We start from the raw sequence: 16,416 nt of genomic DNA, 5'->3' as shown, positions 1-16,416 counted from the left end.
ATGGCTAACCATGATAATCGGATCTGGGCTCCAGTCCTGGTTCAACCCTTTTCTAGATGAGTGATGTTATTTACCTCTCATGGTGTTTCCTGACCTGTAACGTCTGGGGATAATGATGGTGCCCGCCTTCTAGGCTTGTTGGAAGAATAAATGAGATAATGTACACAAATTGTCTATGCCCAGGAGATATCCTTAAAGTCTGCTGTATAATTGTCACTCTATTACTTTACCAAATGCTTTCAAGCTAGTCATGCTACCCAGACTAAGCTTTCACAAATCAACTCTACTGTAAACTAAATAGTGGTTATTTCACACCAACATATTTCTGTAGGGGTTTCTTATTTTGTACCCACTTTGAAACAAAGGTCATATTCCAAAATCAACGCAATTTGACTTCACCACCAAAATGAGTTGCTGTTTGAGTCAAATGAGACATGCCATGCCTCATTCCAGGATCAACAACACTACCTTTATTGACAGGAAAGTTCATGGGTCAGTCCTGCTGACCTCTTTGGTCTCTGCCACAGCTGAATAAAAACACACCAACCTTGGCAGAACAAATTCACCGATTTGGTTCCATTTTTCTGAAATTACAAAAGACAAACTTGCCTCATCTTGGAGAAATGCTGGAACGGACTTGCTCATCCTTTTGAGTTTGTCAGGGTGGGAAAACTGATTATCAGGTTGTGAAGGCACTGTGGAAACTAAACAGCAGCATTTCCATTCAAAATTATCCTTACAATTTTGGACAAACATAAAGCATAAGTTGAAAACACACTTTTCTTTCGTCTATGAATGAGATATTTTTATAAAAAGGTTAAAGGCATAGTAGTTCACATGCACAGGATCCTAAGATAAGCAACATGCAGTTTTCATAAATTATATAGAGAGAACTAGTAAGGAGATGAACCAATTGAAAATAAGAATTTAAAAACTGTTCATTGTTATTAATCTGGAGCTGGAGTTGAATTATATTTATTAAAACATAGAGACATTGTGAATCAGTTTTAACTTATTTTTCACATCAGAGATTTGAACCACATGATGTGTGATTTATTGGTTCATCTCCTTGAGATGTATTTTTAAAACATGCTGCAGGCTGAAAAACTATTTCATTGGACAGCAAGGATCTCCGTACACAACTCAATCATAAAAGTGTCCTGGCTACTGAGCGTCTAAGAGAAGGCTTGTTTGTTGAGTGATTATGAGGATCACTTCTCTGATAGTGTTTCTCACTCAGAATTATGAAAGACTATGATTCCAAACTATTTTTTTAAACAAACTGTTTAGACATTATTTAGACACCTTAATTTAGATACCCTTTGATACAGTAAGTATATATGTGGAAGTCACAATGAGATGATGAATTTTATTCCTCATTTGTGTAATTCTAGTTAGAAACCTATTTCCTTCTTTAAGAATTAGTATCTGGGGCACCTGGGTGGCTCAGGTGGTTAAGCATCCAATTCTTAATTTTGGCTCAGGTCATGATCTTGAAGTTTGTGAAGTTCAAGCCCCCACATTGGACTCCATTCTGACAGTGAAGAGTCTGCTTGGGATTCTACCTGTCTCTCCCTCTCTCTCTTTCCGTCTCTCTCTCTCTCCCTCTCTCTCTCCCTGGCCCCTTCTCTCTCATGCGTGCTCTCTCAAAACATAAACTAAAAAAAAAAAAAAAAAAAGAATTAGTGTCTAAGCTTTTCTTACAGTGAATCAGAGTTTGCATATTATATGAGTTAACATGTTTCAAGGCCCTTAGAATAGTGCCTGGCACATAGTATACTCTATATATAATTATTTGCTAAAAAAGTAAATATTGTCTGATAATCCTTAAATTACCTATTTGATGTGCTACAAATATACTGACTTGGTTTTAGCAGTGAAAGAGATACCAGGAAAATAGATAAAAATCAAATTATATTTCTATATATAACTCAAAAGGCTCAAATTCAGCCCTAAGCATTAGCTAAATTCATGTTTGGTTAAAAGAAAGCTAATGAAGGAAAACTGAAAACTGAACTATATATATTAAATATTTTCTTATTCACATAGTTCTCATCTAGCCTTTGGCTCACAAATGTATCAAAACATATTTTACGGTGACTCATGAAATGATACCTTCTTTAATTGCTTCCCATTAAACAATAATATGTATGTGTGCATATTCAGGTGACTTACACTGAAGTGGTGTAAGACTAGGTCCCGTGAGGGCACAGTACAGCCCAATGAGTACACAAAATTTATGTAATACTGCTTCCCATTATTTGCAAAATCTACATCTGCTCCTCAAATGTAGTCAGTTTTACATTTATTAGGCTTCAGTTATTTATGTTTTGATCATGTATTTCATTTTGTTTTTTGGTAAGAATACAGTCTTCACTGGAGAAAAGCAATAGTCTCAGCCCAGACATTAAAGTCATCTTGGATAATATAAAATAAGAGAGAAATCAATACATCCAGAATTCAGCACATGACTAGCCTTCGTGGCTTGACCTAACTAAGCTGGGTCATGAATGAAGACACAGGTACATTGGCATATATGTCCATGTTACTGTTTTCACTCCTCCACTAACTGTTGAAAAAATGTAACAAGATAAAACAAGATGACCATACCTAAGTATCTGCCAGTTCAAAAGCAACTGGAGAAATCTCTTTACCCAACACCCCCAAGGGGCAGGAGTTTTGTTTCCTCTGCAGCAGCTGGACAGAGAACACGCACTAAGATCTGAAGCCTGGAGTGTCCTTTTGCCAGGTCATGTGCCAGAGCTCAACACCTTCCTCTCTGGCATGACCTTATGAGCAAAGTTTCAGATTTCAGACTAGATGTCACTGCCTTCTAGCATCAGCACTTTGTTTCTCTATCGAATGGCTCCTTCAGTTAGCTGCTGTTCTCATTAAGACTTATTAGCACATCCAGACTGTTGGCAAACTGTCAATAAAAATCTTGTAGACTCCTGAGGGCAGACATGTGTATCATTGTCTTCATACCTCCAGCACCTAGCATTATGAAACTGACTGAAAGCGAGAAGCTTAGAAGACACACACGCATTATCTGCATCCTTTGCAAGGCCCCACAAACTCCCTTTGAATGTGCTATTTGTCCTTGAGACAGTAGTCAGAGTTAAGTACATCAATCTTAAGATTGAACAGAAAAGAGTAAATAATCATTACTTTTGATTCGTGGTGGATATTAATTAGCTGATGGACATTAGCCACCACAAGTATACACTTACTTCTTAAAACTCAGATGTTCACTTGCTTTATATATTGAATATATACTGAGTCCAGTTTTGAACCCCAGAGCTTAAACCCTGGACATAATAAAATTTGCTTCCATAGATATGGAGAGAGGCATATACAACCATACCACATACTTGTAAAAGTACAATTCTTTCTTATGTCTAAATAACTCATAAATTGTGTCATGTCTACAGTCTTGTGTAAAGGCCACAAGAGATCCAATACTCAAGACCATATAGTGCAACATAAAAGTCAAGTGATAAGACAAGGTGCCAACTTCATTTTAAGCCAAGACTCAAAGAGCAGAGAGATGTACAAAAGTATAACAATACTCAGCAATAACATACATGTATATATTTATATATAAAATACACACACACACACACACACACGTGTGTGTGTGTGTGTGTGTGTGTGTGTGTGTGTGTCTACATAAAAATTGTTTAAGTACATAACTCTTCCTCAGTGGAACCATGAATTAATCTTTCAACATTGACAGCAGTAAAATGTTTTTAATAAAACGCTTGCCAGAATGAAATAGTTTTATAAGCTGCAAGAGTTTAGTACCAATAATAAATACTGTGTTATTAATAGTGTTAGTTATTTCAGTATATTTAACACCATGTAAAGTGGCAACATTTAGTCATTTGTGAGAAAGATCCTGCTACTCACTTCCTTGTATGCATTCATTTGTATCTGGTTCCTGATCTGCTTTTTGATCTACTCAGAAGAGCAACATTGAGAATAAATACCATTTTAACAGAAGGATTAAAGAGACAAGAAAGTAAAGCTCAAATGTCAGTTTCACAACAGAGACTGAAGAATACATCTGATGGGTTTTTAGCTTGCTTTCATCTGATCCCCAGAGTAACTCTTCATTAGCCGCTTTAGGGTCTCCTGTTCAACTAAAAATCCAACATCCAGCACAGGAGATGCTTGGCATCTTTCCTCTAATTCACTGAGCCACACATAGCTTGGGAAATGCAAAGAGCACTGCACTAGGAGCAATGAAGCCGAGATTCTAGCTGCCACCTCCCTCCACTGACCAACCAGCTATAGGATCTTAGAAAGGCATCTAATTTCTCTGAGCTTTTCTTATCAGTAAAGGACCATGAAAATCCCCGCCCCGCCTACTTCCATGAAGTTGTTGTAAACATAAAATGAAAAAGACAAAACTATGACATAAAAGTAAGGAATGACCTTTGAGGAGCTCTGATGCTGCATTTTATATGGAAAACTCAGTTAATACACATTTTTTTTTATTATAGTAAAGGCAATTTAGAAAACACAATTCCAGTATACAAATGTAAATTATACATTTGCATAAATGCTGAGCTATAAAATATAAAGATCAGACTCATTTCCATCCCTTCCCCCCAAAGGCACTATTACCCTATGTATTTTATAACTGAACCCAGTAATAATCCATTGACAAAGTTCAAAATCTTCTGGCTCCTGAATATTCAGAACCAGTTAAATTTTACCTCAGTCTATATTTAGCTATTTAAATTACCCAAGGAGGATCCTGACTCTGGTTCTGGGACTCCTTCCTTTGAAGTTAAAGCTTTACCAGCTATGCCAGAGAGATCCAAATGCTGAGATGTGCGAATCCAATACAGGAATAACTTAACCCAGGAGCCCACCCGATGCTTCCTGCCCTCGCAAGGAGTTTTGCAAGTCAGAGTAGCAAAAATCAGCTCATACCAATAGAAATACAATTTCCTATTTATAGAAACCCTCGCTTGCCAAGGGTCTCTGATGAGATCCTCACAAAGGTATCACCAGCAGAAGCCTTGAGAATACAAATAGTTAGTATTAAATGCACCGAGTCAGAACCATTTTATAATAACTTAGGCACCATTCATCACATAGTGGCAAATGACGTTCTTCTATTTATCCAACAGCTGCGTCCCGGTGACTGCCCAAACCGCCCCAGACAGACATGCAAATACGTAAAGATATTTACCATCTTCAGCACTACGTACTAATTCTTCTGGCAGATTATCTACTTTTGCTTGATCTGTTCAGGAGAAATTAACAAATGGTTAACACGGCTGACCCTTGGCGAGAGAGAACAATGAGACTGTCCCTGGAAGCCCCCGGAGTTGGAAGCAATTAGTCAAGATGCAGTGAGGGGTGCAACCAAGATGTCTTCCCCAAAATACTTTCTCTTTAGATTAGCTACTTGAACCAGTGCCATAGCGGGAGCTCCCATTTCAGCCCCGATGCAGCTTACATCAGCACACTGCTGCACACGGACTCCCAAGGGTTAGTGGGTTAGCTAAGAGCAAGCAATCGGCCAGAGGCAGAAGAAAACACAGGGCTGCAACAGCCTCTCTATTCTTCTGGAAAGGGTAAGATGCTAGCCATGACTAACACCTTCTCAAACCCATGGTCATTAACAAATATTTCTGTGCATGCATCATCATTTGTGTAAGCCTCTGGGAGCCTTGCTTGGGAAGTCAACTGAAGAGATGTAACTGGGGACCAGCTGCTAAGTGGAATCTTGGCAGGCTAGTGTGAGAGTGGGTATCGGTATTTGGAAGGGAGCGTGCAGGAATACCCGTCAGCTGATGGTGATTTTTTTTTTAACCCTACACATTCCTAAGTACTTTAAAGCTGCACCATGGAAATATCCCCATGCTTCACAGGCAAGAGGTTTGTCAAACTGGACAATTGTTGCTGAGTTTTTTGTTTTTGTTTTTGTTTTCAGGACCCATCGCCAACATCAGGAAGAACAATTAGGGCGGTCCAACAAAGGACTGGACTCCCTTTCTGTGGGAGCATTCAGGCGGATGTAGGGGGTTGGCCACCTGTTGAGGAGGCTTTATAGAAAATTCCTGCATGGTGGGGAGGAGTGTAAAATGGGTGACCTTCAAGGTCACTTCTAACCCCAAGATTCTAAGATCTCCAGTGGGGATAGAACTGCCTAAATTGGGAATACTGTCTTCAGAGTCCTGAGAATCTCTGATTTTCAGGAATTATTTAATGGATTTTTCCTTTTCCTTTTTAAATTCAGACTTTTTAGTTTCAATTGCAGGTGCCTAAAGCATATTCTAAACATGAGAATGGTCAACTTTCAATCATATGAGTTTGGCAGTGGTTAACTTTCATTCAATAAATTTTCTCATGACCCTCTGCACTCCCAGGGGTGCATCTTAGTTTAAAAACAATTAAGAACAAACCCCCTAGAAGTCATGATTTCTAAATTCGCTTGTGTGGCTCACAAGTCCCTATAGATATTATCCTTTATGTTAGTACTCAAGAAGTCCTTCACCAATTAAAGGAGCAGTTGGGGGAGGGGGAGGGGGCCGGAACAGTGTGCCTAAAGAATTGCAGGCCAGATAGTCTTTGGGCTTATAGTTCCAGTATCCAAAAGAAATATGTGAAAAGAAGGAATAAAAGAGGACAGTCCCTGAAGCTAGGGACTCATTCATCTCTATATCATGTAAAATTCATCAGACATCCATCACTGTCACATATAACATGGTCACTTCATAACTACTCTTGGTATTAGTCTGTTGATTCTGAATCACAGTTCTGCTGCAGGACACTAAGCAATTTACTTTACCTCTCTGAGCTTCATTTTCCTCATCTCTAAAATGGGAATAACAATTCATCCTCATAGGGTTGCTTATGCCAGTTAAATGAGATAATGCATGTGAAATGCTTAGCCAAGTCTTGGTACACAGTGCTTAGTAAATCTTAGCTATTATTATTAGAACCACTAGCTACCCCAATCTTTTAAAACTCACTGTACTTGAATAAACACTCAAACTTGGATTCTTCAGTTCAAGGAAACCTAGTGTCTAGTAACCAAACCTCATGTGCTATTTTAAAAGTTCCAGCCACTCTGCTCACTTTGCAACGGTTATTCTCATCTGTTAACGCCCCCTTTAGGGGCTTCAGTGCACAACAAGCATGCAGTGAGGCCACAGAAGAGCACATAAGCATTTTTAAGCTCAGACTGGGGCATGAACAGTGGGGCAAATTTTCTCACTTGGTGAATCTGATGAAATGTCTTCTAGACTTTTGGAAGGCATTTTCCTAGTAGCACTCTTTTCCAAAGTTTTCAAGACAGGACTGGGTTCTTCTTCTGAACCTGTTACAAGACAAAATCGATGAACACTGCACAATACAAAAAACACCCAAACTCTTAAAAACCAGTGGAAATTGATATCATAGGTTGAAAGCAGGCATTATGTTATAAGCCTCTATACTTGTATTTACTCTATGAAGCACTTCTCAAAAAAAAAAAAAAAAAAAAAGAAAAATTTCTCCACTCTCTTGGTATGTCCTTTAAAAACCATTTCCCTGGTCAAGAAATATTTGCAAGCATAAATCCTAAAGAAACAAGATTACCACATAAATAGAAGAGTGATCTCTTAGTCGTCTACACCTCTATTTTAGGCACATGATTTGTTCTGTGCCAGACTTTGAATCTTTCCACTTCACTTCCAGCTTTTGAAGACAACCACAAAGTGGTTTTAGGAGCATTAAAACAATTAGCTGAAAACCATAGAAGGCAGGATTCAGATGTTTAACATCTGTGTATAATCAGGTACACAGATGGGCGAATTCCCCAGATGAAGAATGTAGGCTTTTTGGGTTTCATGAGGTAGTAAAGTTTCCAAAAAAATGTTGGGAAATGACATGAAATAGTCAACTTTTTATGTAATTAAGTCAATTTAAAGTCGGGAGGGAGGGGAGGGGGCTGTATCATGTACTAATACCTGTATTCATTTTTTAAAAAGGCATGTTAGGACCAAAAGAAAAAAAGAAAAAGGGCATAATCTCAAAATAAGAATAGTCCTTTAAATTAAATACATCTAATGTTATAAAAAAATATCTCTAGATGGCTCTTAACTTTTTCATTTTGACAGTGAAAACTCCATCATGGATTAGCCCTGGTCTGAATATTGTCATTTATCACTGCTGTATTCTTAGTGCCTAGAACAGTGTCTGACAATAAGCACTTCAAAAATGTTTGCCAGGCACGCCTGGCTGGCTCAGTTGGAGAGCATGTGACTCTTGATATCAGGGTCGTGAGTTCAATTCCCACGTTGGATGTAGAGCCTACTTAAAAACAAAAAATGTTTGCTAAATCACTGCATGATTTCATTAATGGGCCAAAGAATTTGGGAAGCACTTCTCCACACAGTACTTTCCTGAAACGCATCCCAGTTCTCCCCAGTGTTAACAGGCATTCTAGAGCAAATGGACTCTAAGATGAATTAGATATGAGATGCTCTGTGTTCAGATTTAAAGGTTTCTTACTACAGATCTTATAGACTTTAATATGCTAATAACGTGCATAATTTCCCAGCATTTCCAAATGTATTTAATCATGGAAACTTTTTTTTTTTTTTTTTTTTTTTTTTTTTTTGGTAAGGAGCATACTGAGGTATTGGTTAAGAGCTCAGCCACATGTCAAACATGTTAAGTTGCTCACCCAAATTGTGGTGCTACTGTAGCCAGGTTCCTCCCTCTCCCACCCTACCCCCATCTGTTTGTTTTCAAATAAAAATTTAGGTTAGGGGATATAAAATTACAACTGTACTAATTTATACCTCTTATTGGCTTATGAATTTTAAATATCTTCTCTAAGCTCTGGGTGGTTATTTAATATTATTTCATTTTTAGATAGGCTTTTTACTGTCTAATTGGTTATCCTGATATACTATAAACAAAGCTATATACATTAGGCAATAGTCTCCAAAGTAAGTACAAATTTACCCCCTTAGGGTCACTTCACTCTCGTCTCTAATGGGGTACTTTAGTAAAAGTCTACTTCAGCATGTTTAACATACTGACTTATACTCTTGCAAATGTCTAGTTTCAGAGACTGGTATATCACTTTCCTTTGCTTACCAACAACCTTTGTTAAAGGGGCTCCAAGTTGATTAATTAGGATTAAAGGGGATACTTTGGTCAGTTTTCAAGAAGAGAAGACTACAGTTACTTGCAAAGGAAACCAAACCTCACAAGTCATCCACCCAGTAAGACTTACTCATTCTCATCGATGCTGAGGGGACTCAAAAATGACAAACTTTTAAAACTACTAGGAGGGTGACTGACACTAGCTGTTGTGCAACTTTGGTTAAAATGTCCCTCCCAAAGAGCATCCTTTATCATTTAATCACTATAATTGGGTAACTTCTCATTCCTATTTGTCTCTGGGTTTCTCTTCTAAAATGCCCATGTTGATCACAATAGCAAACAGAGACAAGCCCCGTGTCTTACAGCCTGGCTGAAACCACTACCCTCAAGTCCGCTCAGATGAATGTGGTAATCAATTAAGATCTTCATCCATTTGGCCAAAGTTGGAGTCAAAGAAATGCAGCAGGCCAGGCAATGCCTTCAGGTGGAATCAGGTGAATTCATCTGACCAAAGTCATACTCTAGAGAAGGGAAAGATTCTGCAGATAACTGAACACAAGAGGAAAAGAGTGGCAACAAAACACCACAGTACTATGTATCTGATGGAAAGAAAGTTCCAACCTTGCACTTTGTTCCTGGTATTTAGCCCCTACTGTGGTAAAATATTCATCCTAAAAGGGAAATGTCTGTCCATTTGTGGCACTGTCTTGCCACAAATCTTACTAGAGACTTCTGTGTGGATTGCCCATTAAGAATGAAATTCTAATTATGTCCAGGAGGAAAACTAGCTAGGATGTTTTAGAAGTACTTTCTAAACCCAAAAAGTTCTTTAAAAAATACTTTTAAAACCTAAAAATTCTATTGTGATTAATGAGAATAAAGTCAGATTCTGAAACACTGCCTGTGGGTAAAACTGTCTCTATGTAACTGATTTGATTAAAGAATAAAAAGGAGGCTGGGTGGCTCAGTTGGTTAAGCATCTAACTTTGGCTCAGGTCATGATCTCATGATTTGTGAGTTCGAGCCCTGCACTGGGCTCTGCACTGACAATGCTGAGCCAGCTTGGGATTCTCTCCCTCTCCTTCTCTCTCTCTTTGCACCCCCCTTCTCAAAATAAATAAATAAACTTGAAAAAAAAGAAGAATATAAAAGGAAACATAGCTTTTCATTAAGAAAGGCTAGGTAGAGCTAAAGTGATATGAAGAATTTAGCACCACTTGGAATGTCAAATTAATCTCAATTGTAAAAACTGTATCATCTTTTACATCAGCATTCCACAAATCAATTCATTAACCAACAGGTTAAAAAAATCAGAATGCTCACTAGAGGTATTTCTCCAGCTTTCTGCATTGGAACCAATGTTTCCATCTGAAAAATCAGAGTCAGAGAAACCTTCTTTCTCTTCCTTTTTCTCTTCTCTCTTACATGGTGATGCCAGAATCAATTCAACTTTACTTGTTTTTGTAGGGTTTGCTTTGTCTGTCAGGAGAGAAATGGGTTGCCTATTTGTGGACACACTCATTGCTTTAGGAGCCTTTTCAAAGCCAGGTTCCTGAGAAGTCCCTTCTTGAACCCCTGCAACCTGACTTTCACTGTCCCTGTCCTCTGGGGCTATTATAGTTTCAGTGACCCCTATTTTATGTTCTGCAAAGAGCTGTGGGGTTCCAAAGATCTCAACCCCACTGTCAGGACCACAAAGATCTACTGATAAATCAGTCATAGCTTGGTGTCCGCCCAACACTTCATCACACTGGTTGACTTGAGATTTGAGAACATTATTCTTAAGCTTCCTTTCAGAGGCCTCTGAGGCTGTCCAGTAAAAATGGGGCACTGTCTTCAAGAAACTGTCCTGCTCTGACTGTGGACACTCCTTCTCGGGAGTTTCTTCCTTCACTGACAACTGGAGCAGGTAAGAAGGAGTTTCCGATGCTTCTCTAAAAAGTTTCTCAAAACCCATATCAAAAGCACTCTCAGTTATTGATGGCGCCTCAGACTTTTTTACTGTTTCTTTGATTTCCTCAGGATGGAATTCAGAAGCAGCTTGCCTGGGCACCTCAGTACTACCTGTTAGCTTTGATGGAGAAAGAGTCCCTGTATCACTTTCATTTTTTGAGGAGGGGCTTTCAACTGCTTCTTTCAGTAGTTTTTCTAAGCCAGCACTGAATTCTAGGAACTCTGATTTAGGTTGAATAACTGTTTCCTTCACAATTTCTGCCACTTCCTGGGATAACTTTTTGCCATACTGAGTAACAGTGCAATCAGATGAACAAAGGGTTTGTTCTGATGGAGATACTCGGGCAGCTAAGTAAGATCCAATTTTATGAGTTTTATCAGGAACTACGGTGAAGGGATAAAAATCCTTTCTGTCTGGAATTAAAATGTCCATTATAGCCCACGGTGTAGAATTCTGGGGGCTACCTGCTGCCTCAACTCCTTCAGGAAATTCTGCTTTTACTTCTCCAGGCACTACTCCCCTCCCAACTGGATAGCTCAACCAAGCTTCTCTAAGTAGCTTTTGTAATGTAGCATTTACATACTTCAAGGCAGGGTTAGGTGGAAGAATGACTTTTTCCACAGTCTCTGAAATTTCCCTTTGTGAAGGTAATGCCTTATCCTGGGGAGCAAGATGAGCATCCCTGGAATAAGGCATCTTTTGGGGAGACTTGGCCACATCCCCAAAAGAATCCTTTCTGTATAGATGAGAAGGTCGACCCAATGAGTGAGAACTTTCTGCAGCCATCTGACACAAATCCTCCGTGTTTAGCTGGCACTCACCACTTTCAGCTTTCTGAAGGAGAGCTGCACTTCCCAAAGTTTCTTCCCCTTTTGGAAAAGGAGCTATTATCTCTTTTTGATAGTCTGATATGTTGTGACTCCATTCTATCCCTTTTTCATAAACTCTACTCTCTTCAGGCTCAGAGTTGATCCTAGTGGTAACAGGTTCTAACATGGTTGGTAAGGGAGAAGGTGAAGTCCCAGTTGCTTCCTTCAGGAGTTTGTCTAGACTAGCAGTCAAAGTGTTCGGTTTGACCTTTGGAGGAGCTACTGTTTTTTCTACATGCTCATTAATGATCTCCTCATGTCCTCTGTCTTCTCCCTCAGTATCAGCAAAATCTGTGTCATGAGGCCATGTTTTATTTCCAGAAATCTCTCGTTCAGGCACTTGTTTTTCATGAACTTTTCCAACAGAAGTTTGCATGGCTGGTGATGAAGCTTCTGAAAGTAACTTCTGTAAGTTGTCATTAAAAGTGTCTTTGTAGTCTTTAGACAAAACACTTGTTTTTACTATTGATTCTTGTATCTCTTGGTCTGAGTAATCCTTTTCTTCCTTGAACACTGGTGTAACAAACCATTCCATATTCTTTTTCACATTTTCCTTTGATGACTCATTTCCTGGCAACTGATGAGCAGACTTTCTGGATGGTCTCAATGGAAATGTGGTTTCATCTGGTAACACCTGGAGTGTGCACTTTGAATTTAATTTCTCAATTTCCTCTCTTGCTGGTAATGTTTTTTTACCTGGAAGTGTCCCTATTTCATGGATATTTTTTCCTGATGATTTAATGTCACTGAGTTCTTTGTGTTTCTGGCTATTAAAAGGCACCAAAGGTTTTTGGCTTACTATGGTAGTATTCTTCTCAACATTGTCTTGACTATTTGTATTGGCTCCTAAGTCCCAAAACTTTCTCAAATTCTCAAATTGAGAGTGATTATAGACCTGTTCCATATTGGGTTCATCCATTCTTTCTTTTAGGGACATAACTTTAAAGTTGGGATTTGATTCACCAATTAGGGATCTGTCTTTCTCCAAAGGAGTATATATTCCATTCGCAACATTTGAAGGATATTGCCATGATGGTAAAGTAAGATCCCTTTTATAATGCCAGCTCTCAGCCTCTGGCAACATTTTTATAGGCTCATTTATCCTATTCTGAAAAGGAGACATTTCACCTGATTGGTCAACTGAAGGATAATTTTTGGATGCACCTGGTTTCTGAGGCCTGGTCTCTTTAGATTTATTCGAGGAATAAAAGCTGGAGAGATGGGCTATGTGGCCATTGTCATCTAGGACCACTTGTTTGCTAATGACTTGATTATATTCAGTCTGGTCTGTAGATAAATTGTCCATGGACTTCACAGGCTGATATGCTTTAGCAGAAGGTCGCCCTTGACTGCATGATGATGTGGGTTCTTTATGAGTTAATTTAGCAGCAGCTTTCTCACCTTCCCAAAAAGATATTCTGTCACTTACTCTTTTGTATTTCTCTCTTTGTACTTGGTTCTTGGGAGCCTCAACAGCATCCTGTAATTGGACTTCAGGCTTCTTCCAAGATTTGTCTTTGGCAATCCCATGTGGTGACTCAATATACTCTGGCTCTAAGGAAGCTTTCAGGATGTATGTATCTTCTTCTTTGCTCTTTTTCTCTGTCTTCATATTGTCTTTCAAACTTGGTTCTTTGACAAGTGTTGAAGAGTCAAAATTCTCTTCTGAGTTTTCTCTACTTTTTTCAAAACTCTGAAGCTTAGGCTCTTCTTCACCTAAGGTGCCAATAGCCTTAATGTTGCATGGAACTTGGTCTTCTGCATCAGGTCCTGTGACAGCACTGTAGGAATAGTTACTGGTTGGGGGAAGTACCCGATTTCCTTCTCCTATGTTTTTCGAACCTTGGCTATAGTCCATAGTTTTACTCCCTTGATTTGGGTCATAGATTTCACATGATTGCAATATGCCTAGACCTTCCTTGCCTTGTTGGAACAAATTAATAGGTTTGGGTTTGATATTCACATTATTATTTTGGCAATTTCCAGAAGGTAGCATATTTCCCTTTTCCTGGAATGTCAAATCAGATTCCATAGGCGTCAGTTTAACTTTGGCAGATAATAGAGCTTTTGAACCACTTTCTTTTACACTGGTGTCATCTGTCACCAAGGTAGTAGCAACCTGTGATTCTGAGTCTATTTCTTCTTTGGGCTCTATTCCTTGGGGATGTTGGAGAGATGACTTATTGTCTTCTGAATGACAACTTCGATTAAACCAGTCTAGGACTTTAGATATGGAATCATCAGTTGTCTTCCTTATCTCAGTGGCAAATGGATCAGAGTGTGAGGACGTCATTGCTTTTAAGGCCTTGAGAAGAGGGGGCTTACCTTGCTGATGGTCTCTAGAACTGTGACCTGGCACCTGAGATGGCTCAGGCTCAACACAAGACAGTCCATCTGCAACATAGAAATGCTTTTCTAAATAAAAAAAGAGAATGCTTAAAGAATTATTATTCAATCACTCACATTATCTTTTGAAGAGGCACTTTGTATTTACACTTTCCATACCACTAGCTGTTTATATCCGCACTTTTCAGGGGCTATAATATAAACAATCTTAATTAAGTTATTCTATTAGAGTTGCTCTATGACAGTAAAGGAAGGTAAATGTAGACCTCTGAAATATGGGATATAGACCCAATTGAGAAATTCCTCTGAAGTCTCTGATTTATACTGAAAATTCATATGGGGGCACCTGGCTGGCTTGGTCGGTGGAGCATGTGACTCTTGATCTTGTGGGGTTATGAGTTCAAGCCCCATGTCAGGGGTAGAGCTAAATTAAAATAAAGTAAAAATTCATGTGAATTTAGTATTCTGATCTATGTTACATTAAAATTTTTTCAACATTTATTTTTGAGAGAGAGAGAGAGAGAGCACAACAAAGCATGAGAAGAAGAAGGGCAGAGACAGAAGGAGACACAGAACTCGAAGTAGGCTCCAGGCTCCAAGCTGTCAGCCCAGACAGAGCCCAATGCAGGGCTTGAACCCACTAACCATGAGATCATGACCTGAGTCGAAGTTGGACGTTTAACCAACTGAGCCACCCAGGTGCCCCTATGTTACATTTTAAATATTTTCTTCTACTCTCAAATCTATGTATAAAACTGACACTCTAAGAAGATACAACATGTTGATTGTGACTCCACCAATCCACTGGCATACTCATAAACATCAGAGGGGGCTTATACCCACGTTTGAGGAACATAGACCAGAAGATTCAGGAGTTGGGAAAACAACTTTCTGGAGCTTCCGCCAGAGTATAAGAATGTTACAATGAAGATATTTGCATTCCTGGGCCTTACTCCTGCTACATTAAAGCAGAATCTCTGAAGAGGGGCCCAGGAATCTTTACTAACAGTTATCCCACTGATTGTTCTACATACTGGAGTTTGAGGACCATGATCTCAAGAGGCTCCTCTGTTATCTTCCATTTCCCTGATATAGTTTGCGAGTTTACTAGTTTCTATGAGCCAAATAAACTAAACTGAAGACTGATGGAGAATGTGATCTCAACTTGTTCCCTGATGTTGGCTGACCAATGGCTAGGAAGCTAGAGAAGGATATTTAAGTTTATGCTAAGCTATCAAGAAAGCAGAAAGAATCCTGTCTGAGCCTTAATTATTGGGCACACGGTACACTTAGATAAGGGAGCTCAGGCATTTCTCCCCTTTAGTTAAGACTTGGATGTTTCAGGAGCACCTGGGTAGCTCAGCTGGTTAAGCATCTGACTCCATCTCAGGTCAGCTCATGATCTCATGGTTTGTGGGATTGAGCCCGGTGCGGAGCCCTGCCTCTGGCTCTGCTCTGATAGCATAAAGCCTGCTTGGGATTCTCTCTCTCCCATTCTTTCTGTCCCTCCCCTGCTCATGCATGCACATGCTGGCTCGCTCTCTCTCTCAAAATAAATAAACATTAAAAAAAAAAAAAAAAGACTCCAGTGTTTCAGCATTTCTCCCTCTTCCTTACAAATGCTAAGCTATGCAATACATGTTCCTAAAAATTACATCAGCAGAATTTTTATGAAATCAGCTACATTTCAAATGCACTAGAGGACATCTCAATTAATAAAATTTTATCTTTAATTTTAATCATCAACTCTGGCTAAGCGTGAAAACAACAAAGTGTTACACAATAATTGGCACATGGTTGATATTGGTTTCTGTAACTACCCATTGTACTATTGAATATATGTCAATAATTGTGAAGTTCTTTTGAGAAATCTTTAAGAATTCTGTTAGTTTGTTTAACAGAAGACTATTTAATGATGGAGAAATGCTTATAATATGCTATAAGGAAAAAAAGAAATCTGGCAGTATAAACATAATTTAAAATTATAGTCATGCTTGAAAATTTTTGAAAGGCTCTACAACTAAATGTTAGCAATACTGTGGCTAATGCTGGCTGATGACATCACAGATAATATTTGTTTCATTCTGTGTGCACTTCTTTTCAAATGTTTTGCAACAAAACTATATTACT

The 16,416-nt window shown here is 38.8% G+C and overlaps 1 protein-coding gene across 19 annotated transcripts in view; it reads right to left on the bottom strand.

Moving 5' to 3' along the window:
* The window catches only part of SYTL2 (synaptotagmin like 2), a 155,449-nt gene that overhangs the window by 18,882 nt on the left and 120,151 nt on the right, over window positions 1-16,416 (bottom strand). For 7 of the 19 annotated variants that reach the window (XM_045038658.1, XM_019811685.3, XM_019811683.3 and 4 more), the window contains 5 exons: window positions 10,441-14,334; window positions 7,238-7,339; window positions 5,204-5,257; window positions 3,910-3,957; window positions 610-704 (listed from right to left, as the gene is read on the bottom strand). In XM_045038658.1, the coding sequence (XP_044894593.1) occupies window positions 610-704; window positions 3,910-3,957; window positions 5,204-5,257; window positions 7,238-7,339; window positions 10,441-14,334 (4,193 nt within the window). Of the gene's footprint in view, window positions 1-609; window positions 705-3,909; window positions 3,958-5,203; window positions 5,258-5,473; window positions 6,495-7,237; window positions 7,340-10,440; window positions 14,335-16,416 lie in introns of those variants that run through there. The other 12 variants (XM_045038660.1, XM_045038661.1, XM_045038662.1 and 9 more) reach the window with 8 other exon arrangements.

Source organism: Felis catus, chromosome D1 (assembly GCF_018350175.1).
Source record: "Felis catus isolate Fca126 chromosome D1, F.catus_Fca126_mat1.0, whole genome shotgun sequence".
Classification (NCBI taxonomy): Eukaryota; Metazoa; Chordata; class Mammalia; order Carnivora; family Felidae; genus Felis; species Felis catus.
Note: the sequence above shows the minus strand (reverse complement) of the source record. Positions and strands in the feature narration are given on the sequence as shown.